The sequence below is a fragment of the Oryzias latipes genome, chromosome 4 (assembly GCF_053564925.1).
Source record: "Oryzias latipes strain Hd-rR chromosome 4, Olatipes_Hd-rR_3.1".
Lineage (NCBI taxonomy): Eukaryota > Metazoa > Chordata > Actinopteri > Beloniformes > Adrianichthyidae > Oryzias > Oryzias latipes.
The window spans coordinates 6,115,637-6,141,436 of record NC_136240.1 but is presented as its reverse complement, the minus strand read 5'-3'; the positions used below and the strand labels follow the sequence as shown (position 1 = coordinate 6,141,436).

At 42.3% G+C, this 25,800-nt stretch overlaps 3 protein-coding genes across 10 annotated transcripts; 1 reads left to right on the top strand and 2 right to left on the bottom strand.

Annotated features, from left to right (window-relative positions):
- Positions 1-1,389: 1,389 nt before the first annotated feature.
- On the bottom strand, positions 1,390-21,169 carry vamp4 (vesicle-associated membrane protein 4). 8 transcript variants are annotated; one of them, XM_078945659.1, is made up of 9 exons: positions 13,763-13,793; positions 13,119-13,229; positions 10,933-11,034; positions 7,944-7,990; positions 7,724-7,774; positions 6,007-6,107; positions 4,570-4,649; positions 4,434-4,485; positions 1,390-1,486 (listed from the first exon to the last, which is right to left on the bottom strand). In XM_078945659.1, exons 2-9 carry the CDS (start codon positions 13,119-13,121, stop codon positions 1,413-1,415), a joined length of 510 nt encoding a protein of 169 aa, XP_078801785.1. In that variant the 5' UTR covers positions 13,122-13,229; positions 13,763-13,793; the 3' UTR covers positions 1,390-1,412. The 8 variants fall into 8 exon arrangements, with proteins under 8 accessions (XP_078801785.1, XP_078801789.1, XP_078801786.1 ...); XM_023954008.2 differs by lacking the exon at positions 1,390-1,486 and adding an exon at positions 3,526-4,363; XM_078945662.1 differs by lacking the exon at positions 1,390-1,486 and adding an exon at positions 3,526-4,363 and having other exon boundaries at positions 13,584-13,771.
- Positions 21,164-23,985, top strand: rangrf (RAN guanine nucleotide release factor). The gene has a single exon (XM_020701773.3). It carries the CDS (start codon positions 21,164-21,166, stop codon positions 21,728-21,730), a length of 567 nt encoding a protein of 188 aa, XP_020557432.1. The 3' UTR covers positions 21,731-23,985.
- Positions 23,934-25,779, bottom strand: itpa (inosine triphosphatase (nucleoside triphosphate pyrophosphatase)). Its single transcript, XM_023954017.2, has 8 exons — positions 25,626-25,779; positions 25,404-25,461; positions 25,258-25,322; positions 25,095-25,168; positions 24,590-24,621; positions 24,397-24,509; positions 24,246-24,322; positions 23,934-24,106 (listed from the first exon to the last, which is right to left on the bottom strand). The coding sequence occupies exons 1-8, from the start codon at positions 25,686-25,688 to the stop codon at positions 23,974-23,976; spliced, it is 615 nt and encodes a 204-aa protein (XP_023809785.1). The 5' UTR covers positions 25,689-25,779; the 3' UTR covers positions 23,934-23,973.
- Between the last annotated feature and the right edge of the window lie 21 nt (positions 25,780-25,800).

Below are 25,800 nucleotides of genomic sequence, written 5' to 3'. Positions count from 1 at the left end.
AGGGAAGCTGAACAACTGAGGAGGGGGTAACAGGGAGGGAGGGGGTTTGACGGGAGGGAGAGAGAGATGGGTGGGAAGATCCATGCACAGAAACATCAAGTTTTTCCATAAGCTGAAGTTTGTTTGGAAATAGACAAATAGATTTTTATGTCTCTCATTTGACTTGAACGCTGAAGAAACCTCCATGTGTCTGTGAGGACTTGTCTGTTGGTTTTCGTTTCGTCTTTCGAAGGATCCGTGGATGTCTGACTCTGTTCCCGGTCACACTGTGGCCTCTCAGCCAAGCTTGCGTTGTGTTCTCTTCTTGCAGAGTCCAGACTCCTTCCAGTTTGATGCTATTTGTCTTCCAGCTGCTTTCTCTCCATCTTTGGAAGAGACTCTGTAAAGGATTTCTTTGGGGTTATTTGAGGCCACGTGTCGGGCGTTTCACCTGTCGGGTTTCTCTCGTGTCCTGATTCTATGTTTGGTAACCTCTTCTCCCACACACAGCTCCTCACCTCCATGTCTGTTCCAACTCATCATCCATCAACCTGTAGAGCCCCCCAAGCCCCAGTCAGGTCATGTTCTGCAGCTTCTGTCAGTAAACAAATGAAAATGCCTTTTTAAATCCAGTCAGTAAAACTGGACACTAAAAGCCACTAGACATTGATGTAGTGAAAATGTTACTTTTTCAGGTCTGAATGTCAAAATAAAATGCATCCTGCTATTGAATAACTAAATGGCATTTTTCTGATGATGGAGGACATTCAGCTCTGTATTTCTTGATTCAACTCATTGTGCATCAGGATGGGAAAATGCCGTTTAAAAAGAGTTTGTAGTTGTTAAGTAGAAAACATGCTGGATGGGCTGAACTCCACCCTAATGCAAGGTCAGAAAGTGAACCACATTTCATACTAACATGTTATGAGGCAGATGTTCTATTTTTGAACAAACTGAAGGATTTTAACTATGATTACAAAGGCTGTGAGGGTCACTCTGATTTAATTTTTGTCAGGAAGCTGTACGCATTTCCTGTTAAGATGCACCACAAACAGTTAAATAAAAGTTTGTTTTTTAATCATTGCTGACATTACACCACTTTACTTGTAAGGCCATCTTGGGTGCCCATAAAGTCACCACAGAAGTAAAATGCATTAATATTATTATCATAATTATCACCTTCCACTGCATCTGCTGCATCAAGATGATCCAATGTGACACTTTAGTTTTGAAAAGAACTCTGAACCTCTGTTAAGTTATAAACTATTTCCTATTTTCTCTTGATGTTTTATTTGTGCCAATAGTTTGTTTACATTTATCATAACAGTAAAAATGATAAATGCAAATCAGTGTTTTATTTCTCTAAAGGGTGAAAAGAGAATTTGTGGCTCCTACCGGGTTCCAGTCAGTGACAAATCGACCCAAATGGCTCTTTAAGTGTGGAACGTTGCAGAGCCCTGGATTAAACAGACACCACTCAGCCATGGGTGATGGGAAGAGGGGTTGCCTATGAACAGCATAATCATAATTAAACTGCAGCTGGGAATGCTTCGTAAAGACCTCAACCCTTGTGCTATCCTAGGCACTCTAACATTGGGAGTTGGGTCATCTAGACCCACTAGACCTTTTTTCTTCAATGATTTGTGATCTTCACTGGTGTCCATGGATTACATGAAATCTTTCCACCTTTATCCACCTTTGTCATGGTAGGGAGAACACGTCAATGTAAGGGTGGGGTCATCTGGACCCCATAGGATAGCACAAGGGTTAAAAGATGATCAGACTGGGTCTTTTAGTTCTGTTTTGATGCCAGAAATCAGCCTGAACAGCTGGTTTTGTTCTGAGAGACATGATTGGTCCAAATCCAGCAAATCTAGAGCAAAACCAGGTAAACAGTAAGAGACTGTAGAGTTATGTATTTCATTCTGGACTGACTTTTGCCTTCGTGAGAAGATGAGCAGATAAAAACAAACTAAAAGGCTTCACATCCTTGGAGAACATTTCATCGTCAATGCAGCGGCTTCTTCTCCTTCTGGACAGGCTTTTTTGCAATTAACTGTAGCTCAACCAATCACCCCGAGATGCATTTAAATATTTTGGGAGAACACATTTTTTTTCAGCAAAAGTCTTCCTTTTTGTCAGCAAAGTTCCAAAAAATAGCTTCCTGCGTGTTGTCCAATCTCCTGTTTCTTTGCCTGGATGCAGAGGTCATCCGACTGTAGACAAAGCATCAATCTGTGCTGCAAGAGTGGGCGTGTCTGTGCAGAAGGGATTATGTGAAGCCAAGATCAAGCTATTTAAAGAGCCTATGTCATGCTTTTCTTAAGTCTTTCAGAGTAAATTATTTCCATACGATAATATGTAACCTTTGGAACACTAAGGAAAGACTTTTGTATGCAACATTAATTGTTTTTACAGCTCATTTTCCAACCTGGAAGTAAGACAACTCTCTCTCTGAGGCTCCGCCTTTCTCTCCTTGTGGGTGCCGCCCATTTCATGACGTCAACCTGGTGTGTGTCTTCGTTTCTCCCACAGAAACAAACATCCAAACTTTTGTAAAGATAAATGTGCATACTGTGCATGTAAAATGAAAGAGTTTAGCCGATCACCGCTAGCTCCACTGAGAAAGCGGGTGTGTGTTTTAGCCTGGGGGCGGGGCTGCAGGTTCCTCACTTTGTGATGTCACAATGTGAGGACCCACTCGTTTTCATGCCCTGGGAGGGGCTGTTGCTCAGAGAGCAGGTTTTTAGAGGAATACTCAGGAATGGGTGAATGGATCAAAATACCACTTTGGGGTTGTTGTTTTTTTGTGAGGAATGAACATTAAAATACACTCAAAAGCCCCCAAATGGATTTTTGGTGTAGGCCCTTTAACCCTTGTGCTGTCCTAGGCACTTTAACATTAGGTGTTGGGTCATCTAGACCCACTAGACAGTGCTCTGAACCTTTTTTCTTCAATGATTTGTGATCTTCACTGGTGTCCATGGATTACATGAAATCTTTCCACCTTTGTCATGGTAGGGAGAACACATCAATGTAAGGGGGGGGGGGGGGGGGGGTCATCTGGACCCCATAGGATAGCACAAGGGTTATAAGACACGCCCGAGACCTTCAGAAACATCTCATGATGTTGCTAATTCAACTCTTCAATAGGAAAGCTGGGCGTGAAACGACCTCTTCTTCAGAAGTAGAACAAAGCAGTCACCAAGGTGTGTGTCAGGTCATGTGGTGTTCAACAAACCTTCCAGGTCAGCCTGGTCTCCCAATGGACAAAGCCACGTGGGCGTGGCTGAAACAAGAGCCGCAGGTCTGTTAGAGCAATAAGCCTTCAGGGGTTCCAGGCCCTCCAGCTTTAGTACCATGTTGGGACTCCGCCATGCCAGTAAAGCTGCAAACCACTTCAAATGTCTAGTAATGAGCCGCTGAAAGCACGGACCTGGACTGGCTCAGACAGCAAATGGAGATTCCAGGTGTGCTCAGAGGTGAGGGGCTGGTGCAGCAGTTTTACTCTCCTCGCATTATTAACTCAAGAACAGAGTCCAAAAGTGCTCCTTAAAACCACTTTACTTCAGAGCAAAAAAAGATCACAGTCTTTCAATGTTGTATATAATCAGTACAGATAACTATTGACAGCTAAAATAAATTAGACAAACAGAATGAAGTTACAATGCCAAGTTATTACAGTCACATTTCCACCATTACATCCATGGCCTCAAATGTCCCACAGGAGGAGATGAACGCCACCCGTGGACGAGCAGAGCATCTCGAAGAGCAAAACCCAGAGCTCCAGGATGTCGGAAAAAGCGGTGAACCAATCCCCTCCAGAGTAAAACTGAAACAGAACCACCAGGAAAGAGGAGAAGACGACGTTTGCTGACGAGGAACCAGAACTCAAAGGTTCAGTAAAGTGGGATGAAAGCACAGATGAAGGTTTCTTCACCTCTTGCAAGGTTGGAGAACATGTGCTTTTGGTCAAAAAAAGGGGGAATGGTGGGTCAACATCAGAGGTTCATCAACCAGAACCAGCTGCAGCAGGGTCTCTCCTGCCACAAACACTGCTGATCTCCCTCCACATGTGCTGCCAAAGCCAAACGGGTCATGGAATGGAGGACGGATCCACGGGATGCCGTTCTCCCTTCTTCTGCCCCTTCTCTCTGTGAGCAGGGGGACGTCCAAGCAGCAGTGGAGCGTCCTTCCAGTTTAAGTAGGAATACAACAGTCTAAACAATACTGGAGGACCGGACCATGGACCCTGGGATGTGGGGGGGGGGCGACAGCTGGAGCCTGTGTGCAGGTGGATGGGTTTCCGATGGAAGAAGAGAGGGAGACAGGCTGTCCCTCATCCTCCTCATCAGCTGCTAATGATATCTGATGATTACTGGAACTACAGAAACACTGGAATGAGTCAGCAATCCTCCCCATTCCAGACGTTCAGACGCTTCTCCAATACTCACTGATGATAACCAGCAGCAGAGCAATAACAACCAACGCCACGATGATCTTCATCTGTGGAGGAAAGGACACGTCAACACACTCCCCACAACGCTGGACCCTGACCTGCCCCCCCCTCAGAGTGTTGCGCTGCCCCACCTTCATGTCTCTCCACCACATCCTCCTGTGCAGCTGCTTGGCTCGGCTGCTGAAGGCGGAGGCGTTGTCTGACAGACTCTCTGCCGCGGCGACACCGGAGCGGGCCGTGAGGAAGAAACAAACAGCGTTAATGTCAACACAAACTCTCTGGAAGAGGGGAAAAAAACAGGCCCCTCTGCGCCTCGGCTCCATTTGTTCCTAACAACAGTTTAGGCAAAGTCGGCTGTGGTGGACTGAGACGTCGAGGACAGAAAGACGCACCATCGGCCACACACATGTGGGCTCACGTAAACAGAGCAGCCCAACCAGCTCCAGATGTGCATGTTGTTTCCCTCTTCCTGCAGACCACGTGTGCGGGAGCCGACACTCAGACTCATGACGAGAAGCTCAGAGCACCAGACCAACCGAGGCACCGAGTCTCGGCCAAAGCTCCTCCCAGCACACATGGAGGAGCACTTAACCTTTGAGGACGTCCGGCCCCAAGTGAAGATGCTTTGATTTACGTACACAAGCGGCTGGGGCCAAACTTTAACCTCTCTCTGCTGCCCTCTTTTCCGCTGTAGCACATTTTTCGACCCAGGAGCCACAACAGTTTCTGCAGTTCAGATTCTGAGGATCCAGGAGCTTGACAGCAGCCCAAAAATGCCCTCAATCTGAACACGGGACCTGCAGCTCCTGTTTAGTGCCGTCACTGGATCAGAATCAACCACATCTGAACAATTCTCCTTCTCTGAAATATCAGAAATGGACTTCAACAATACTTGGAGAACATTCAAAGTGTCCCATGCCTCAGATGTTAACAACTTGACCCTTCAGAAAACTCATGCTAGTACTCCTTTTCTACTTTTTCACCCTCTGTTCAACCTGGCTATAAGACAATCTGCGTTTCCTGCAAGGTGATAAACAGCCTGGATCGGCCTTTTTTTTTAAGTCAGATGACCCCAGCTGTGTGGCCCTGCGACAGACTGGCGACCTGTCCAGGATGTCCCTATCTCTGTCCACTAGTGGCCAGGATAGGCTCCAGCAGCCGTGTGACCCCATAAAGGGACAAAAACGGGTTTAGAAGAATGAATGAATGCTTCCAACTACCAGCCAGTCACAACTGTCTAGGGATGGGTGGATAAAATTGATTAAATGATCTGAACCGATCCAAGCTAAACTATAACATGGACTTTCTCAGGTGTTCAGATACTTTTTAGCAGCATTAGCATCCAAATAAATGATCTTAAACATCACACAATGTGATTTCCAAAACTCTTTTAGACGTCTGTCACAGTGGACATGCACCTAGGATGAAAATGTCAGACCCCTCCATGATTTCTAGGTGGGAGAACTTCAAATACTTTGGAACTGGAACTCTGACACGATCGGAACGGTGAGTTTTGTGGTCCGTTTCCCACGAATCTGTTCTGTCAGAGGGGCGTGTGCTCGACTCACCTGACTTGTCCTGCAGGTCATCGAGACGCTCCCCCCTCTCGATCACCTTGGAGATGTTCTCCTGCATCACGTCGATCACCTCATCAACCTGCGACTGCACACTGAAGAAGCATGTATTCAGTGAAACATTCCCCGACTCTAACCTCACGCAGCAGGCAGGTGAAGGGGAAAAAGGAGCTTTTCAGCTTCAGCGTGACAGTTTGATCAGCAGCCTTCGCTTCCTTCACAAAGTCTGCTCCTCTAGATCAGTGTTTTTCAACCTTTTTTTGAGCCACGGCACACTTTATCCTTGACAGAAATCTCGCGAAACACCAGCATCCAAAAATTAAAAAAGTAGAAACTCTACAGTCTGTATTGATGGACAGTTCCTCCATGATCTCACATGTATTTTTATGATTATTGTGGCAGAAAAAGCTGGAAGCTGCAGCTGTTTTTTCTGAAAGTTAGAATAAAAGTTAAGTTAGTTTTCAGTTGTTTTTCCCTTCAGTTTATTAACATGCAATTTTATGTAACCTCACAAGAAAAACAAATATATTCTTTCTAAATAGTGATTTATTTATTTAAATATATTTTTTTAGATCAGTGAATGGGTAATTCCCCACGGTACACCTGACCATCTCCAACGGCACACACCGGTTGAAAAACACTGTTCTAGATGATCCCTGACACACACCATCACTTTAAACAAAGTCAACATCTCAAAATGTTCTTAAAATGATGATGAGTAAGGGTTAATGGCCGACAAAGTATGCTTTATCAGAATCAGAACCACCTGACGCGACACATCGGACGGTTGCTTCCGCGAAGTGCGTTTAAAAGTGATAACGCACACTTCGAAGGCCATTAACCCGCTTATACCACGGTCACTTGCAAAAGAAATAAATAGTAAGCAGGTTTTAGTCCTTAAATCTTTTTTTTTATTCTAATTTGAAACACTTTTCTCACAAAAGGAGACCTATTTGTTAACAACACCGCTGCAGTCTAGATTCGGTGATATAGATATGCTGATATTTCCGAACAAAGCATCAGTTCAGAGAGAAAGTTCTCCTCTTACCGCTTGTTTTTGTCCAGATGATGAAGCTAAAGTTCGTTTTAAAGAAGCCAGTGCAGTGATACAGAACGACTAAGCTATGTGACCGGAACTTCTTTTTTAGGCATTCATTACCACTGTGCGTTATCACTTTTTAAATGCACACCCAGCAGCCAATCAGAACTGAGAACTCAACCGGACCATTAAAATGACCCAAGATAATGACTCCTCTAACAAACCAGGGATATTCCCAGCTTGACTGAACAGATGTGGCGGCGAAAACATCAGGACAAAAGCAAAAGACATTAAAGGACAGAGGACCTGCAAACACTTTAAGCTGCCAGAAATGTGTGACCACTTCAAAGGAGGACGAGCAGACAGAGCCAGACACTACATCCACTTGTGCAGGTGGCATTCCTCTACTCTGTGATGAATGCATCACATCCCTCAGACTGCCAGTGCCCTTAAAGCCAACATGGACAAACAAGTCTACAGAGCTGAAAAGGGCTTTTCTGCTCTCTGGCAGACTTAAACAAAGCCGAGGAGAAGTCCAGCAAAGGTTACACAACATTCTGCAGCCGCTCTCACACCAAGTCATCCAGCAGCCTTTGGTAAACACATGAGTTACATAACACAGAGATGGCAGGGAGATGCTGTAGCTACAGTGAGAAATGTGTTTGTACTTACTGCTTGATTTTGTTGTTCGGAGCTCCAAATCTGGGTCCTGAGGGCCCCCTCCTGCAAAACAGTGGAAATGAGTTCCAGGTGTAAAGTCATAGACTTGTGAGTGTCATAATGTCAGCCAAAGGAATTATTTGCAGAGAACACTGGCTTTTAAACTACCCCGTCTTTCTATTTTCTGACAGTATACTTGGTGGAGAAAATGTTTCTTATCAAAAGAACTCACAGAAAAAAGTCTTCCTCCTCGTCAGAGTCTTCCTCCAGGAGGTTCCTCTGTAACAGTGCAGACAAGCAGTCAGGGAGCAAGAAGATCCAAAGAAACAATCACATACAAAACACATGAAAGATCTTCTGCAGATCAATAAGATCAAACTGGTTCTTCACACCAGCCTGTTCACTGCATGTCATTAGTTCACAAATAAAAAAAACCCCACATCATTTTACATTTAATGTTGCAGATTAGGATGCAAATTGACTGTCCTGCTGTCCAACAAGCCCTGAGCTGCAAATGACCTCTGACTTCACAGAAGGTCCAGTAGGTTTAAGCACCAATGAGTGAATAATAATAAACGCCCTGCTTCTAATGGTCTTCTCTGACACTTCTAAACATCTGGAACTAGAAAAATCACTGCATTGAAAGCTTAAATGCATCACTGACAACTTTAAGTAAGACTGCGTGCAAACTGAACCAAATGGTATATAAGAGAATAAGTGCAGAAAGCTGGATTCACTTCTCTAAGGAGGAGAAAGGAACGGCTCGTTCTGATTGGGCCAAATGCAGCAGCACAAAATCCATTAGTGAAAAAAAAGCCTTTAAATGTTTGACTTTTCAGTAGTTTCTGTCATTAGAATCATCTTTTAGACAAAACAACACCTGCTACTACAAAGAGAAGCAAAATGAAGAACCGCGGTTCCAATAAACCGACTTTTTCCTTGTAAACATGTCATCTGTCAAACCGCTGCAGGGATGGCAGGAGGCCTGGTGAAAATGAAACACTTTCTCAGCCAACGCCTAACGCTTTCCCTCTGTGTGAGCGTCTTTGAAGACAGACGAGGGCTGTAGGACGGTGGGCTGTGATAGGAAGGAAGGAGGATTTGTTCCTGGGGCTGGGTCTCACCAAAGATGTCCAGAATCGAATCACCAGAGCCTGGATCCATTTGAATCATGACTTTAGATTCAATTCAATTTGAATTGACGCTGTTTACACATTTAGACATACTTGTATAGAAACACAAAAATACTCTATATATGTTTTGTAGTTATTCATATCACTCTGATAAAGTTCACAGACTGTCAAATGTATTATTGAAATAATAACCAACCAGATTGTTAAGACCATACAGTGCTACCTGGTTTTTTACGGAGCCCGTGATCTGACGTTAAAACGTTTGAATGAAGAAGTGTTTAAAACAAAGAAAATCCTAAACCAGAAGTAGTTATTTGTCGGGGAGTCTCTTTTCTGGCCCCGATTTTGTGGAAAATGAAACAAATCTTCTCATCTACTTTGTTAGATTTGCCAAGTTTAATTTGGAACTACACTGTTTCCATAAATATGTGAATAAACCAACTCACGCCATGAGTCATTCATAAAGACGGATACTTGGATTTACAGCAGATACCGTCACATTTCTGTCTGTGTGTGTCTCCTGACAATGCATGGAAGACACAGAGGATGTTTAGAGATCGTATTTAGATGTTTTAAAAAGCTCTGCAGACAGCCGCTCTGAGCTTCCTCCGTCTGCCGTACAACCGGCGGTCCAGGGGCCGCCCGGCGTAGCGATCACCTCGCCGAAGTCAATGGAAACATCAATGATGCAATGGCAAAATATATTTTATTTATATTAGAGCTGTGACGGTGTGGGATTTTTGATCAGCGCGGTGACGAAGCTGTAATAATCGCGGTGTCGCGGTCAGGTAGTTGATCTGTGTGCTCACAGAGCCGACCAAGCTGAACAGCAGGACCCACGCCAGCGGGTTTTTCACCACGTTTGTCCCCGCTATGGCTTCCTTGACGGCAATGCCCACTCCTTTGACACACACACATAATATGGGGTGTGTAAAAAGGTCCCCATTATTTTGAAGGAACGAATTTCTATTTCGTGGGATCGAGTAAGTATTTTTTTACCGATGTAGGATCACTGGCTCCGTAGGTTTCTCAAACGGAGAAGCTCCAACAAAATGTGCAGATTGTTCAGAAACCTGCGTTTGAGTTTGACCACTAGGTGGAGCTTTGGCTATAGCGTTACACTTCATTTCAGAAGAATGAGCAAATACCGCTGCTTTAGACCACAAATGGTTACGTTGAAAAAAAAGTTTACTTAAAAGAGTTTGGAAAATTCATGCCTGTGAGTATATAAAGCTGTTCATTTAGTTAGCAATGTTTGTTTAGATCGACCGAGCGTTAGCATTAGCCATCCTATGGGAAATTCCATTATACGGTAGCATTAAGCTAGCAGAGTTTGCCTTTACTGTTGTTATGCGTTAGGTTCCAGGAAAAGGTAAGGCATAAAAGATCAATCTGTACTTTTATGGATCGATTACTGATTTATTAAGCTTGGATCAATTCATATCGATTGATTGATTTGACCAACCCAGCCTTATTTTGTTCAACAAGAATTATCCATTCATCCATCCATCCATTTTCTTCCGCTCATCCAGGACCGGGTCGCTGGGGCAGCAGTCTAAGTAAAGATGTCCAACCTTCCTTCGCCCTGGCCACTTCCTCCAGCTCCTCTGGGGGGACCACGAGGCATTCCCAGACCAGCCAAGAGACGTAGTCTCTCCAGCTTGTCCTGGGTCCTCCGCCCAGTGGGACAGGCATACAGGAGGCATCCGGACTAGATCCCCGAGACACCTCAACTGGTCCCTCTGAATGTGGAGGAGCAGCGGTTCTACTCTGAGCTCTCCACGGGTGAACGAGCTTCTCACCCTATCTCTAAGGGAGCGCCCAGCCACCCTACGGAGGAAGCTAATTTCAGCCGCTTGTATTCGGGACCTCGTTCTTTCGGTCATGATCCAGAGCTCATGACCATAGGTTAGTATTGGAACAAGAAGGGTATCCTTCTTCATTACTTTACTTTAACACCTTGAAACATATTACTGAAACGTATTTCCAATCATTTGATCAAATCATTTTAAGGAGGGAACCATCATCTCCATTCGTTCAGCTTAAGAACAACCAAACCTTAAATCGGTATCATCGGTTCCATCTCACCCTTTCACTGCGGACAGATCCTGTGACCTCCTCATCATTGAGATGCCGTTTAAACTTGGGGGGCATGTTGTCTTCAGGCTGCTCCTCCCACTCTGGCTCCCTCTACAGGCCAGAACAAACAGTCAGTTCATGACAGGAACAGTCCGCAGTTATCTCTTTGTCACAGGTCAAAATACCAGAAAACCTGTCATTCTTCCAGAGGGTTAGGGTGAGTGTGTACTGGAGTTCTACATGTCATTTAGTATAAACCATTGATTGTATAAGACATTGTTTTTCAACCTTTATTGAGCCAAGGTACACTTTTTCCTTGACAAACATCCTGCAGCACACCAGCATTCAAAAATGCTAAAAAAAGGAGAAACTCCACAGTCGGTATTGATCAACAGTCCCTCCACGATCTCGTGTGGCAAAGCTGGAACGTTCACCTGTTTTTCCCGAAAGCTGTAATAAAAATTAAAACAATTTTCAACTAAATTAGTTGAAAACTTGCCCTGGTAGTTGTTTTTTCCTACAGTTTATTAATATGCAATTTTATGTAACCTCACAAAAAATAAAATAAATAAAAACAGTATATTCCGTCTAAACAGGGATTTATTTTTCTTGAATGTTTGTGCAAAAGCAACTGTAATTTTTGAACAATTAAACGATCACATGCTTGATAAAGTTTACACGAACAAAGACTAACATGTTTATGTTCAATTGTAGCTCCACCGGCAGCCCACTAGTGTGCCATGGCTCAAAGGTTGAAAAACTCTGGTAAAAGAGAACTGGACTGAGCAAGTGTGACGTCATTCATGGACAACGACTTGTTTCCCGTTCCATTGAAATAGAGTCAATTCAGTCGCCATTATTTTTTGATACGGCTGTTGTCATGTTGAAACCAGAGGTCGTCAGTAAGCAGTCATCTGTCCAAGTGAGTCTAAGGTTGTGTCCGAATTCCTTCTCTGATCACTATAAAGTGCGTTTGCCACTTTCTAGGATCTCTGAATGGATGGATGTCTGAATCCACTATTCCAAAATCCAGCGCCCTAGAAATTTCTCAGAAGTCTCTGCGAAAAACCAGTGTGCATGGATGCTCACTAGATCTGTGAATATAGACCACAATGCATTGCGCCGGTACAATTTTTACCCAAAAAGTATCTGAATGTATTTTTTTAAATAAACCATCAGAGTTTTTATCTTCAAAAGACAGTGGACTCATAAATAATCCTCACAAAATGCTAAATTTTAACTTTGTAAAAATCGATGACATCATATCCACCGTTTAAAAAAGAGAAAGAGTAGTGAGCGTAGTGTCCGAATTATTATATTATCATTATAGTTCAACACTATGGAGCCCCAAAATGTTGTTATTAAATAAATATGACCTTGTGCAATCACACAATCAACCAATGAATCTCTCATAAATATATAAAAAGGTCATGAAATTGTGAAAAACCTGCACACGTATTTTAAATTAGCCATTATATTATTAAATATGTTTCATTTTGCTTTAAAAAACCTGTTCATTATTTTAAAACAGCATTTTAAAATATTTATTTTTTATTATGTTGAATATTATTCTAATTGTCTTTTTTCAGGAACTGAAATATTTATTGGTATATTGTGTGATTGCACAAGGTCATATTTATTTATTTAATTATGAACAGTTTGGAACTCCATACAACACTATATAGTTTAGTTAGTAGTTAGGGCGAGAATTCGGACACAGCCTGAGTCTACATTTCTATGGCAACCACTCTCACCAATTATTAGTGAGTGTGTTAGAAGACCACACCCCTCGAAATTGGGTTCGGGGGATCCTGTCAATCAAACACTTGAAGCTTTGGACACACAAGACCACCTACTTTTACTGAGGCATCTGATTGGTCAGTTTATAACTTGGATATCTTGCACCACGGCAAAAAATATTGTGGGGGGGAAAAACAGATGTTTTAAAAAAAGATATCAGATCAATAATGTTTATTCTGACCAATAGAATGAGTAACGACTGTTTGGAACGCCAGGGGGCGGAGTTACCCGGTCCAGTTCTCTGTGTACAGTCAATGGTGTAAACACAACAAGCAGGAAATCACTAAAGGGATGCTGGGAGGTGCTGTGATCCACACACACACACACACACACACACACACACACACACAATCATCCACAGACCTCACTTATCTCACAAACAAGACAACGGATACCATTGAATCTGATACAGTCGGACAGTGTAGCTATGGCTGTGTCCTTTTCTGGCACTGCGACTGGAGAAAGGGCCTCTGGGCGGAAGAGGACAGCAGAAGCATCGGACAGCTCTGAGGCGGCGAGGAGAAAAGCAGAACCAAGACTAACCTGTTACAACTAAAGGGAAAGCTTTGGCAAACATCACACCTTTGTCCAAGTAGGACTCCTTTGCTGAAGATCATGTTCCGAAACTACCAAATACATTTGTTTGACTCGAAGAGATCTAAGAAACTGCAGTGATTTTTTTTAATTATTCGTTTAAGTTAACAGTTTTTATTTACAGATTTTCATATGAATAAATGGCTATCCGTTAGAAATGACAAGGAACTAGGCTGAAGCACAACTACACCTGCGAGGCTTATGACCAGTGACTGACTGACTGACGCAGTGACAACTTAGCCGATGGAGCTTTTTTGCTAATTTACCCGGAAACTGCACAGATTCCGGTCACCACTCAAACGTGAGCCACTGTCCGGTACTGCCCGTGAACCGAAGCTACCGTAACCGTGTGAACGTCACCAAATCGTTCATTCAAAGGCAAAAGTCAATTTTAAACATAGCTCAGCTAATCTATGCTAGCTAAGGATGCTAAAGAGAAAGCTACCTGTTGTTCAGAGCTGCGGCGCCGGAAGTTCTTCACAGAGACAGGCTAGAGGGGCGTGTCCATAATGTATGTGGGCGTGTCCTAATGCAAAATTCCCACGCACTTTACCGAGAGTCACATACACACATTCAGAACAGTGCCTTTGGTGTGAGAGAGGTGTTTTTTGGACTAGCTCTGTGTGTGCTATGTCATTAAGTATTGTGGGAAGAGTCTCAGCTGTGATTAGTCTATTTCTACCAAAGCTGTCCAGAATTTTCATAAGATCGTCACAGTCAACTGCAAAGATGTCACTCATTGGTAACATCAAAACTTCAAGTCTTTGGTTGCTCACAAACGGCACAATATGAGCTTTAAGGTCTGTGTTCACACGATAAAAAAGCACTTGTTCAATGAAGGGAAGTTTGGGAGATGCTTGCTGACAATCCAGGTAACCAAAAAAAAAAAAGAAAGAAAACCTTCCAAAAGAAATCTGGCTACTGCTTTCCATGTTTCAGCAGTAAAATCGTGTTGAACGTGCAAACATTTGTAGAAATCATGCCAGAAGCAGCTCAGAACATCTCTCAGTCTTCCAGATCCATTTCCTACTTCCTCTGTGTTGTCTGGAAGTCTGCGTTTCACAATCACTTCTGTGTTTAAAATTTCAGCATCAGAGAAAGCAGCAATCAAATCATGCAAGGTGTTGCTATGATGTATGCTGACTCTTGTTTTATCTTGTGAGGTAGTCGAGCTTGGGGGGAAAAGAAAGTCTTCGTAGATCAGCGTGTCACTTTCATCTTCACCCCCATTGTAAACAGGACCAAATGTGATTTCTGAGTCAACAGACATTTTTATTTATTTTTATTTCACCTTTATTTAACCAGGATAAAAACTCATTGAGATTAAAAATCTCTTTTTCAAGAGCGTCCTGGCCAAGAGGCAGCAGCACAACAATAACACACAACACTTATATACACTCACACTCAATCATAAAAGACAGTTTTAAATAAAGCATTTACAATTTGAAAGCTTTGTCTCACGTTCATTTAAAAGTTTTTTAAAAGAGCCCAGGGAGATCAATTCTTTCAATTTAAAATCTTTCTGGAGTTCATTCCAAAACTGTGCCGCAGCAAATCTAAAAGCCTTTTTTCCCATCTCTGTGCGCACTCTGGGCACAGAGAGCAGGACCGTGTCCTGAGAGCGCAGGCTGTAGCTGCTGCTGCTCTTCAGTTCTATGAGCTGCTGGAGATAAGACGGTACCAACCCAAGAATGCATTTATAAATTAAAAGGTACCAATGTTTCAGTCTGCGCTGGGATAAGGAGGGCCAACCTACCCGAGCATACAGAAGACAGTGATGGGTTAGTGACCTCATGTTTGTTATAAAACGCAGTGCACCATGAAAAACAGTATCCAAAGCATGCAAAGCATCAGCAGAAGCATTCATATAAACCACATCACCAAAATCAAGGACAGACATAAAAGTAGCAGTGACAAGTTTCTTACGGGCTTCGAATGATAAACATGATTTGATTCTGAAATAAAAGCGTAATTTTAGTTTCAGCCTATGAGCCAGTTTCTGAATATGTGGTTTAAAAGTTAGACAATCATCAATTAAAATACCAAGGTATTTGTATTCTGTGACCAGTTCAATTAAATGCCCTTCTTTTGTAGTAATTGGGAGCAGGTTTTTGAGTTTGGCTTTGCTTTTAGAGAATAGCATGTATTTAGTCTTATTTGAGTTTAAAACCAGTTTTAAATGATAAAAAGTGTTCTGCAGTTGATTAAAAGCTGATTGGAGCTTTGATATGGCAAGCTCAACTGAAAGTGCTGAAGTGTACAAGATGGTATCATCAGCATATAAGTGCAGGTTATCGATGATACCTTTATCAAGGTCGTTTATATAGATTGTAAAAAGCAGTGGCCCAAGAATCGAGCCTTGTGGAACCCCTGCGGATACTTTTAAAAATTTTGATTTTTGGTTCTGAACCTTTACACACTGTGTCCTGTCAGACAGGTAGTTTGCAAACCACCCAACAGAATGCTCTGACAGCCCAATACTGCGCAGTTTATTTTTAAGCACAGCATGGTCCACAGTATCAAAGGCTTTAGAGAGGTCGATGAAAAGGGCGGCACAGTGGCGTTTGTCATCCAGAGATTCAGATATGTCATTTAAAACTTTAAGAGCTGCGGTTGTTGTGCTGTGTTGCTTTCTAAAACCTGATTGTGATGGGCTTAAAATATTATTTGAAATGAGAAATTCTTTTAATTGTACGCTTATAAGACCTTCCAAAACTTTTGCCAAAATGGGTAACTTGGAAATTGGTCTATAGTTATTCAAATTTGTTGGGTCACCACCTTTAAGTAGAGGTAACACATAAGCGGACTTCCAAGCATGCGGAATGGTGTTTGTGGACAAAGACAAATTAAATAAATAGGTCAGTGGAAGTGCGATAGAGTCTGCTGCCGCTTTTATAAAATATGGTTCCAGATCATCAGGACCAGCAGATTTAGTAGGATCAAGGAGTTTAAGGGCTTCTGAGACTTCTGAAGTTGTGAAGAGGGAAAATGAGAAATTATGTATTAAATCTTCGTGATTCACAGGGAGGGAGTACTCAGCTGAATGTTTTATAGAATTAAATAATGATCCAGAGGAAACAAAATGCTCATTAAAACATAAAAGCATCTCTGTCTTGTCTGTTATATTACAAGTGTTTTTCATTATACTTGAAGGGAGCTCAATACCTGAATTATTTTCATTTAGGGACTTAACTATCTTCCAAAACTTTGAGGGATTATTTAAATTTTCTGTAGTATTTTTCAAAAAATGGTCAGATTTCACATTTCGAATTGCAGTAGTGCAAGCATTGCGTAGTTTTCTGAATGCCAGCCAGTCAGATGCATTATCAGAATGTCTAGCTTTTGCCCATGCTACATTCCTTTCATGTAGTTGGTTAGCCAAATCTGAGCTAAACCACGGATTATTACGACCTTTCACTTTATAGTGCCTGATAGGAGCATGTCTATCAAGGATTTTTGTAAATTCATTATGGAAATAACTCCAGGCCCTTTCAACATTATCAATTTCCATCATCGTGTGCCAGTCAAATTCATATAGTTCTTGACAAAAGGATTGTTCACAAAATTGCTTGACATTGCGTTTTATGATAATGTGTGGTTTGGTTTTGGGCATTTTTGTGTTTCTCGATGTAGCAATGATACAGTGATCACTTATATCATTTGCAAATACAGCAGCAGTTGAATACTTTGAAGGAGAATTTGTAAGAATCAAATCAATTAGCGAGGATTTCTCCGGAAATTTGGGGTTAGGTCGAGTAGGATCATTTACTAATTGAAAGAGGTTCAGGGAATCACAGTAAGATTTAAAATCATCAGAAACAGCTTGCAACCAGTTCCAGTTTAAATCTCCAATTATTACAACTTCATTGTATTTTAAGGAAGACAGCAGTTCCATTAAAGAGGGAAGAGCAGAGCCATCAGCAGAGGGCGCTCTATAGCAACCAACTAGGGTAATATGCAGAGAATTAGAGATCTCCAGATCAAGAGCTAAAAGTTCAAATTTCTTTGCCATTGATGTTTGCAGAAGAACTTTTGCATTAAGTTTAGTTTTGATATAGATGGCTATACCTCCCCCCCTTTTGGGACGATCAGCCCTAAAAACATTATAACCATTGATATGTATGTCAAAGTCAGTTATTGATTTGTTTAACCATGTTTCAGAAACAACAATTACATCTGCTTCAGTTGAAATTGCCCAAATGCGTATCATATCCATTTTAGGCAATAAACTCCTTACATTGAGATGAATGAATCCAAGACCATTACGAGATTTGAAGTCTTCAGGAGTACTAAAAGTAGGACTATCTGGTCCAGGGTTTGGTGGAATATTCCCGGAGATTAACAACAATAAGAAGATGAGGCGTCTTTGAAGTTGTGGTTTCTTACATACTGCATTTGAAGGTCCTAGAGATGGGAACGTTTTTAAGAATGCTATAGTAGAGTTTATAGTAAAATTCTTCTGAAGAACCATTACACAGCTGAGGTGCAGCAGTTCATTTGGATTGTCTGAGAGACACACAGATGCGTATGCATTATGACATTCATGAATAAAAGTTTTTGTTCCAGCATGAAATACACAACACACTGGATTCACTGGACGGGAGTCATCTGACTCCCGAAGAGCTACGGCAATGCCAAAGTCTCCGATGGAATATAAGGCCAATGTTAGCAGGAAGAATATTTCAGCCCTTGATATTATTTGCCGGGGGCTTTGAAGGAAGGTATTTAAAACTTTGGCCATGGCAGCCTTCAGTCCAGATATCTGCCAGAATCCAGTTCGGGATACACCGAGAGCCGTTTTTTTTTTTTTTTTTTTTTTTTTGTTTTGTTTTGTTTTTTGTCAGACGTCCTCCCGTGACGTGCCACACAAACAGCAAGGAACACGGAGCTTGAAAGCTGCGGGCAAAAAGAGCGAAATTACTGCCCAAGCTTAGTTCAACTTTAAATGGGTATAGATCACACGATCCGAGGGTTGAATCAAGCACTTTCCTTCACACAAAGATAGCAAGCTCATCAACCAGCCAAGCGCTCCTGGATCTGCTTCGGATAGGGCATATCACACAGGTGCTAGGAAGGCAGGACGGCATCAGCATCTCAACTTTGGCAAAAATATATACAATAGTGCGCCAGCTTCGATAGAAGGTAAATTGGGACTTCCCTTAATTGATGAAGTATAAGGCCCGTCAAGGTTAGTCACGCCAGGAATCCAGCGACGATCACCCGGTGATAATCTTCATGATGACCGCATACAGTTCATGATCGTCGAAAAAATAAAAAATAAAAATAAAAAAAATAAAAATAAAAAATGGAGCGTTCCTTCGAATATCAGTGAACCAACCCTGGTTTTGGGTCTTAATGAATCGAGTAGGCTTTGACTCACAGAGTTTCGGAGCTAGCCTTTCTAAAAACAAGCACGGTAATTGATAAACAAAATACCATTCTCAGAAAGGCCAGAAACAACTATAAATTATAATCTAAAATAGCTTAAAAGTCGTTAAGAAAAAATAAAAATAAACTCATTCATTCACAGGACGCTAACAGACAGACAGAGTGCGTGCTGCCATCTTGGCGTCTCGACCTGTGCACCAAATAAAAATAGGACGCCCAGACATGGATAACCAGGGGGGTATTCCAGGGAGCATATTAAAACTACCCTGACTTTAATCCTGAACTCTGGCTGAAATCCGCCTGAACTTGCTTACTCTGGGTATGTTGGTTCCAAAAGACCGGATATGAGTTAGCGTAATTACGCTCGACTTGGTAACCCTGGGTTAATGCACGTGCACAGCAAGTACATAAAGACATTCTCAATGGATCACCGATTTCCGGAGTCACCATGGAAACGCGTGGTGAAAAAAAGAGAGCGCTACAATTCAGTGAGACGGAGTCTGAGATTAATGACGGCGTATGAAGATTATAAACCCATCAAAAAAGTAACACGGCTGCATCATCAAAAGAAAAAAGGAAAAAAAAGAGTTTCTGCTTGCAGAAAAATAACGGACAAAGTAAAAGCAATAGTTTCTGATCTTATTTCTATTATTCTTGTGACGCATATATATATATAACTTATCCAACTTAAATGAATTACTTATTACTTTATTCAACCTAATTTCTTACGTCTATCCAACTCAATATTTCTTTTTACAACTCAAATTTACATATTTATCTAACTAAATATCATATTACTCCAGTTTAATTAAATGTTTTTCAATCTTAATTTATTGCAATTCTTGAACTCTCCTATGTCTAAGAGGCTGCAGATTTTCTCATTTTTATAACAATAAAATGAATGAAACAAAATGGAACCACATTATGAAGTCTGTTCTCTGACTTAAATATTCCTCCACTGGGCAGTAAAGGTTCTAAATAAACTCGTGATCCTCTTCCTCCCTCTCCCTCATGGTGCTGAAAGAATTAAACATAACAGGGTAAAATAACTTGGTAAAACACATTAAAACAGCTAAACAACTAAACACATTTTGTCAAAAAACCACACTTGAACCCAAATCCGTCCAGACAGGCAAAGTGAATGGTATCCCACAATCCCTTGCGGTGCCGATCTAACAGCAGCACCAAAGTTACACCTACTTAATTGAATTAATTTGAATGAAAGTAAAATAACTGATAACTACGTGTTATTTTTAAGCTGACTTAAAAATGATTTCTCTTAACTGAAGCACATAATTAAGTTAGATCAAAGTAAAAAAGTTTATCTTTCCAACATCCATATGTGGTCTTATCACCATTTCACTGTGGAAAAAGTATTATCTGAGCTTCTTCATCCACTAAATCATCTTCAAATGGACACGCCATGCTGCTTCACCTCTCTGAAAACAAACTAACCTTCAACTAAACCTGCTCCAGACCAGGTTATGTTCAGAGCATGAGTTGCCATGGCAACTTGACATACCCTGAAACATACCTCTGTTTTTGGAACTGAAAGCTGAGGTTATCAACTTCCTTAGCCTCAAACTTACTGTGGTAGCTCACATAACCTGCTTTCTGGAACAGGGCCCTGGGCTTTCAGTAGTGCTACGTCTGAATCACTCAACACCGCATAAACTATTTTACGATGCAGAAACGAGCTTTGCGTTGCGTATTGATAATTCCTGTAGCCATGATAAATGCCTCTAAATAAACTGAATAAACAAAATCGTAAACAAATCTCTTTTTTTGCAACTACAGAAAGTAAAAAGCATTGAAAATAACACGTGAATAATTAACACGATTCAGATATTTTTAGGCCTTCAGAGAAGGCCTTGACGACCCACCACTGGACAAACGTCATCATCTGATCAGTGATGATCTAAATTACCAACCTTTCTTCTTTTGTTTCATTTTTCAACATTTTATGTTGTTTTCTAAAACTTTTTTTTTCATTCATTCTTTTCCTTTGCCGTTTTTCCCTCTCGGGGTCACTATCCCGGCCACTTGTGTGTGAAGGCATGGGATGTCCTGGACAGGTCGCCAGTCTGTCGCAGGGTAGAATTTTCTAAAAAAAAAAAAATGTTTTAAATAAGCTTTGGTTTCAGGATTTGTTGTGGTTTCTAAAATCGATTGTTGTTTTTTTGTTATCTGTTTTCTATATTTGTTGTTGTTATGATCTTTAATATGTTTTTGTGTTGATTTGTTGGTGATTTCCCCTTTAGGGCAAAGTCTTCTGACCTGCGAGAGCCCCACCATTAAACAAACGGGCAAGATATGTTACTCCCTTCCTGACCTGTAGGGGGCAGCAGAGTGCGTCTCCAGTCTTCTGTGAAAGAAAGAAGAAGTAGAAAGTGCCTAGGAGCGGGCGTTCGACTCGTTTGCGTGTTTGTACGGTCCTATCCTTCCTTTTCCTGCATCCATGCAGACCGCAGGCGGCGGTACTCGTCCTCTCTTCGGGGGGTCCATGTCCGCTGTCTTCCCCTCAAACGCCACGGATGTCAGCGTCTTTAGAGACATTCCGGACAACCAGGAGGTGTTCGCGCATGCTCACACGGACCAGAGCCTGATCGTGGAGCTGGTGGAGTACCAGGCCGACGTGGCCGATCCGGACGCTGCCAGGTTCCACCTGGAGGACATCGCAGGCAGCAACGGGGCTGTGGGCGCTTCCGAGGTGACCGGCGTGCTGGAGCTGCCCAGAGCGGAGCTGTCTCTGGTGGAGTGCAGCTCCGCGTGGAAGGCAACGGGCGCGCAGCGCGTCGCCAAGTTCAACGAGGAGACCCGGAACGCGGTGACCGTACACCTGGGCGTGTTCCGTCTGCCGCAGTTCTCCACGGACGTCCTGATAACCTTCAACGACCCTCAGAGCATCAGCCCCGGCAGCAGCAGCGCAGCCTTGGCGGAGGCGCACCGAGAGCCGTGGACGCTGCAGGACTTCCAGCGCCTCCTGCAGACCGTCACTCTGAACGACCCCGGCCTGTTTGGCTAGAATCTGCTGGGCTTTTGGACAATCTGATGGATTTTGCGTGACAATAAAAGCTGAACCTGTTGTCAGAGAATGAATTTCAGCTGATGCTGGAAGGCTTGTTGAATACTGATGTGTGATGCTGAGAGTCCTTTCAAAAACAGACCCGTAGAAACTAAGTGCGTGACTGCAGCTGAATCTGTGCTGTGTTCAGAAACATGACAGTGACACTAACTTAGTGTCCCTGCTCTGTTTTTACGGTCCTGGGCAGAGATGGCGCCTGAGACTGAACTGTCACTTGAGCTGGTTGCCATGGCGATGGCAGCAAAGTGGTGGTAGACCCTCCTGCACACCTTTCCTTTTCTTGACCATTTCAGACTGTTGCTTTCCGTTTCAGTGTCTGGAATTTAACTTGAAAAGAGGGAATAAGTTATAGTTACATTGCCCAAAGAGTAATAGTAACCCCATTAACGCATCCTAAAAGTAATTACTCAAAGTAATTTCAGTGATACATTTTGTTAAAATACAGCAATACATTGTATGTTTTTTTTCAGCTGTCCATAAACATAAAAAATAACTTTAGTGCAATGATCCAATGAAAATGACACTTCCAGTATTCTGGTCTAATTCTACCAATTAAATTATGTTTAATTATAATAGGATTGAAATATTTATCAGAATTATCTCACAAAACAGCAAAAAGCACCATAGGGGGGGGGGGGGGCACCATCCTTCCACTTAAGAAGAATAAGGCGTCTGGCTAAGAAGGTTGAGAAGGTGATCCTGCAGGCAATGTTGGCGCCACGCCGTTTATTCAAAACAACAATCCAAGTGGGTTTACGGTTCATTTGACTCCTAAGATGCAGCTAAGTGCCTCACAGATATCTCCCCCAAAGCACTGTAGTTTAGGACAGAACCAAAAAGTGTGAATTCATGTGGCTTCTGATGACTTGCAGCTGCTGCACAGTGGATCAGTTTGTGGATACATTGGAGTCAATCTGGCTTTACAGAGGTGGGAGGGATGCCCAACCTTAAATTGTAGTGGACAATGTTTTGCACACTGAGGATGAGTTAATGTTCCTAAAAATATTGTCCCAGTCTGTTCCACTAATAGTTTCACTAAGATCCTGTAGAGCAGCGTTTCTTAACCCTGGTCATCTGGAACACTGTCCTTCGTGTTTTCCATGTTGTCCTGCTTATACATCGTCATTGAAGGCAGGTTGGATTGAAGACATGTAGGACAGTGTTTTCAGAGGACCAGGGTTGCTATAGAGAAAGAAGCAGCTGTTACTCAGTCATTTTATTGGTCAGAATAATCGTACTTGACCTTTTTAGAAACAACTGTGTGTTTGTTCATCTGCTTCTCATCCCCAGCTAGGATGAGGGGGTTTTATGACACGCTGTCCTAAGCTGATAAAGAATGCTGTTTGAACTGAGAATCCACCCAAATGGTTCATTATACGACACCCCCAGATGAACTTTTCTCTTTGTTTGGAAATTGTCACCTCCTACTTGTGTTCTTAATAAAGCAGCACTGGGAGAAGCAGTCCTTTGAGAGGAGAAGGGTGGTGGACATCTTCCGTCACACTTGCTTTGATTCTTGTTGTGGTTTGTTGTTTCTTATTGTATTTTTCTTTAATGTCTAGATGCATTTATCTGACAATACCTCAGTGAAAGCAAGTGGTGCCTGCTGGCCCCCACCTCAAATGTTTGACTGATTCTCCCGAGCCCGGTTTTAGTGTGGACTTTGAATTAGAGGTGTGTCTTAGTAAGAGTCTGGTGATACGATACCTATCCCGTCACTCTAGATTGTTCTCCTGTCCATCCTAGGGCCCCGCTAATAAATAACCTCATGCACTCACATTTACACCTAAAGAACAATTTAGTCTCCAATTAACCTACAAACTGTGTTTTTGGATGGTGGCTGGAGGAGACCAGTCCGTGCACCAAGAAGACACACAAGCTCCACACAGAAAGGACCCAGTTGGGATTCGAACCAGGGCCTTCTCACAAACCCCTACATGGTGCAGTGGACCATCACACCAAGTTTAAAAAGTTCAAGTCCGTCCTCCTCAAAAAAGATTTTGCACAAAAAGAGACTTTTTGAGGAAGAAAACCAACAAACGAGTTAACAAATTGTTTTTTCAGAAAAAAATGAAGAACCGAGGATGTTTGTCTGCAGATGTGTTGATGGACACTGGCAACAATGGAATGAAAGCTGCTAGAGTAAATTGATTCTGCTTTTATTTTGCAACAGATTAAACAGTTTAGTCCTCCTGCTTCTTCTTCTTGTTTTCTGGCGAAGAGTTGTTTGTCTGTGAAAAGTGCTCCGACATGGCGACCAGCGCGCGGTACCTGTGCGAGATGGAATTCTTCACAGCTTTGGGCATCTCAGCATACCTGCAGTCAAAGAATGATGGAGGAAAGGATGAAGCTCCAGCAGTCAAAAGGATCAGCTAATCACAGGTTTTGGAATTTTCAAACTCATAGACTGGTCTCCGATGCCGTCAAGGGAAACTATCCGGCTCTGACCGCTTACGTTTGGTCATATCCATCTGGCTGGAAACAAGGGTCCCAACCGAAATCGGGGGGCCCCCTCGGCGCCACAATTTTACCCTGAAAGACCAAATCAGAACAGCGGATCAAAACGGCCCTCGTGCACCGCCGGGGGACGCCAGCTGGACTCTTACCTCAGTCCGCCCTCTGAAAAGATGCACAGGTTGATCTTTGCCAGCACAGAAGGCAAAGGTGCAGAGAGCCCACGCCGATTTATCTTCAAACCCTGCGAGGAGTCTGTACAAACCTAACAAATGCAGCACAAGCGGTTTGGTTTGGTAGCTTCCCTTTTCGTCGTTTAAAAATCCAAACTTCTGTAAGAATTACCGTCTGGCTGCAGTTTGTCCAGAAACCATTTGCTGTAAAAACACAACAAGGAACAATGGGCTTCAATAATTACTTACTGTCTTTCTATTTTTATTCAGAACAGAAGTGACACCCAGTAAAAAACAAAAAAAATTCAACTGTACATCCATTGTTCAAAGTCAACGCCAGAAGGGATACATACACAAAAATAAACTTAAATTAAATTATTAAGCTGACCAATATGACACGTTTCAATTGTGTTTTTGTTTGTACTGGGGGAAATTGAATTCAAGTAAAATTTAATTTGCGCTGATAAATCCCAAAAATTGGTTTTGTGAAGGTAAAGTTTTATGAATGTAATTCTTGGTTAGTAAAGTCAGGAGATGTATTAAATAAAAGTGAAACTAAGGTTCATCATCATAATTAATGAAACCAAATAAGTTGTTTTTCCGTGTTAAAGTAAAATGTATATAAATTTGAGTTTTGATGAGATTTATTAATTGGTCCCACAGGCTGGAATACATACATGTAAGGACCGGGTAGTCCGCCGAGAGCTCTGAAACAAAGGCAGGTATCCTCCACAATCACTGGGCCGTCGATCTTTTGGACATAAAACAAACAAACAAACAAACAAAGGTTTTCTTATGTCTCTTTCCTTACCACACAGACGGACAAACAAACTGCTATACCTGCCGAGCAGCTTCTTTACACTTCTGAATGGATATGTCGTCCGGCTCTCCTTGGTATTCAGGCACTGAGAGGGAAAAGAGGTCAGCAGACATCAAAATTCACTCCGAATATTCGTTTGAATATTTGTCTTTTTTTTCCTCCTTACAGTCGATCTTTTTAGACACCAATTTGGAAGGAAACTTGTCCCCGAGAATCTGAATGACCTGATGGATGTGAGCAAAAATCAATTAGGAGGAGCCTTTTACATTAAACTAAAGCCATGATGATGATGTAAACATACGACGGTGAAGCGGCAGCATATGGAATCAGACTAAAGCTGCTAAAACACAGTAATTCTACAAAGTGTCACAGAGATTAAAGGTCCTACTTCTTCCAGTTTCTTTGCGTTTCCAGTGACGAACACCACATGCCTTCCACAGGGCACCGCCATGATGGTTCACAGCCGGAGGAAAATAAACGGCGCACCGAGGCAGTCCGCCGCCTCAGCAAGGGCCAATCAAATCCGAGATATTTAGCTCCGCCCTCAAAGTATCACCCTATCA

What these genes read in the sequence shown, in the direction of transcription:
- itpa (XM_023954017.2), bottom strand. Translation starts at nt 25,688, where the DNA reads ATGGCGGTGCCCTGTGGAAGGCATGTGGTGTTCGTCACTGGAAACGCA. An exon ending in GTAAAGAAGCTGCTCGGCAG is followed by an intron (nt 25,169 to 25,257) that starts GTATAGCAGTTT and finishes TATGTCCAAAAG; the next exon opens with ATCGACGGCCCAGTGATTGT. An exon ending in TTTTCAGAGGGCGGACTGAG is followed by an intron (nt 24,323 to 24,396) that starts GTAAGAGTCCAG and finishes TTGGTCTTTCAG; the next exon opens with GGTAAAATTGTGGCGCCGAG.
- rangrf (XM_020701773.3), top strand. Translation starts at nt 21,164, where the DNA reads ATGCAGACCGCAGGCGGCGGTACTCGTCCTCTCTTCGGGGGGTCCATG.
- vamp4 (XM_078945659.1), bottom strand. An exon ending in CCGAACAACAAAATCAAGCA is followed by an intron (nt 6,108 to 7,723) that starts GTAAGTACAAAC and finishes ATGCTTCTTCAG; the next exon opens with TGTGCAGTCGCAGGTTGATG. An exon ending in TCTGCTGCTGGTTATCATCA is followed by an intron (nt 1,487 to 4,433) that starts GTGAGTATTGGA and finishes TGCTGTTCATAG; the next exon opens with GCAACCCCTCTTCCCATCAC.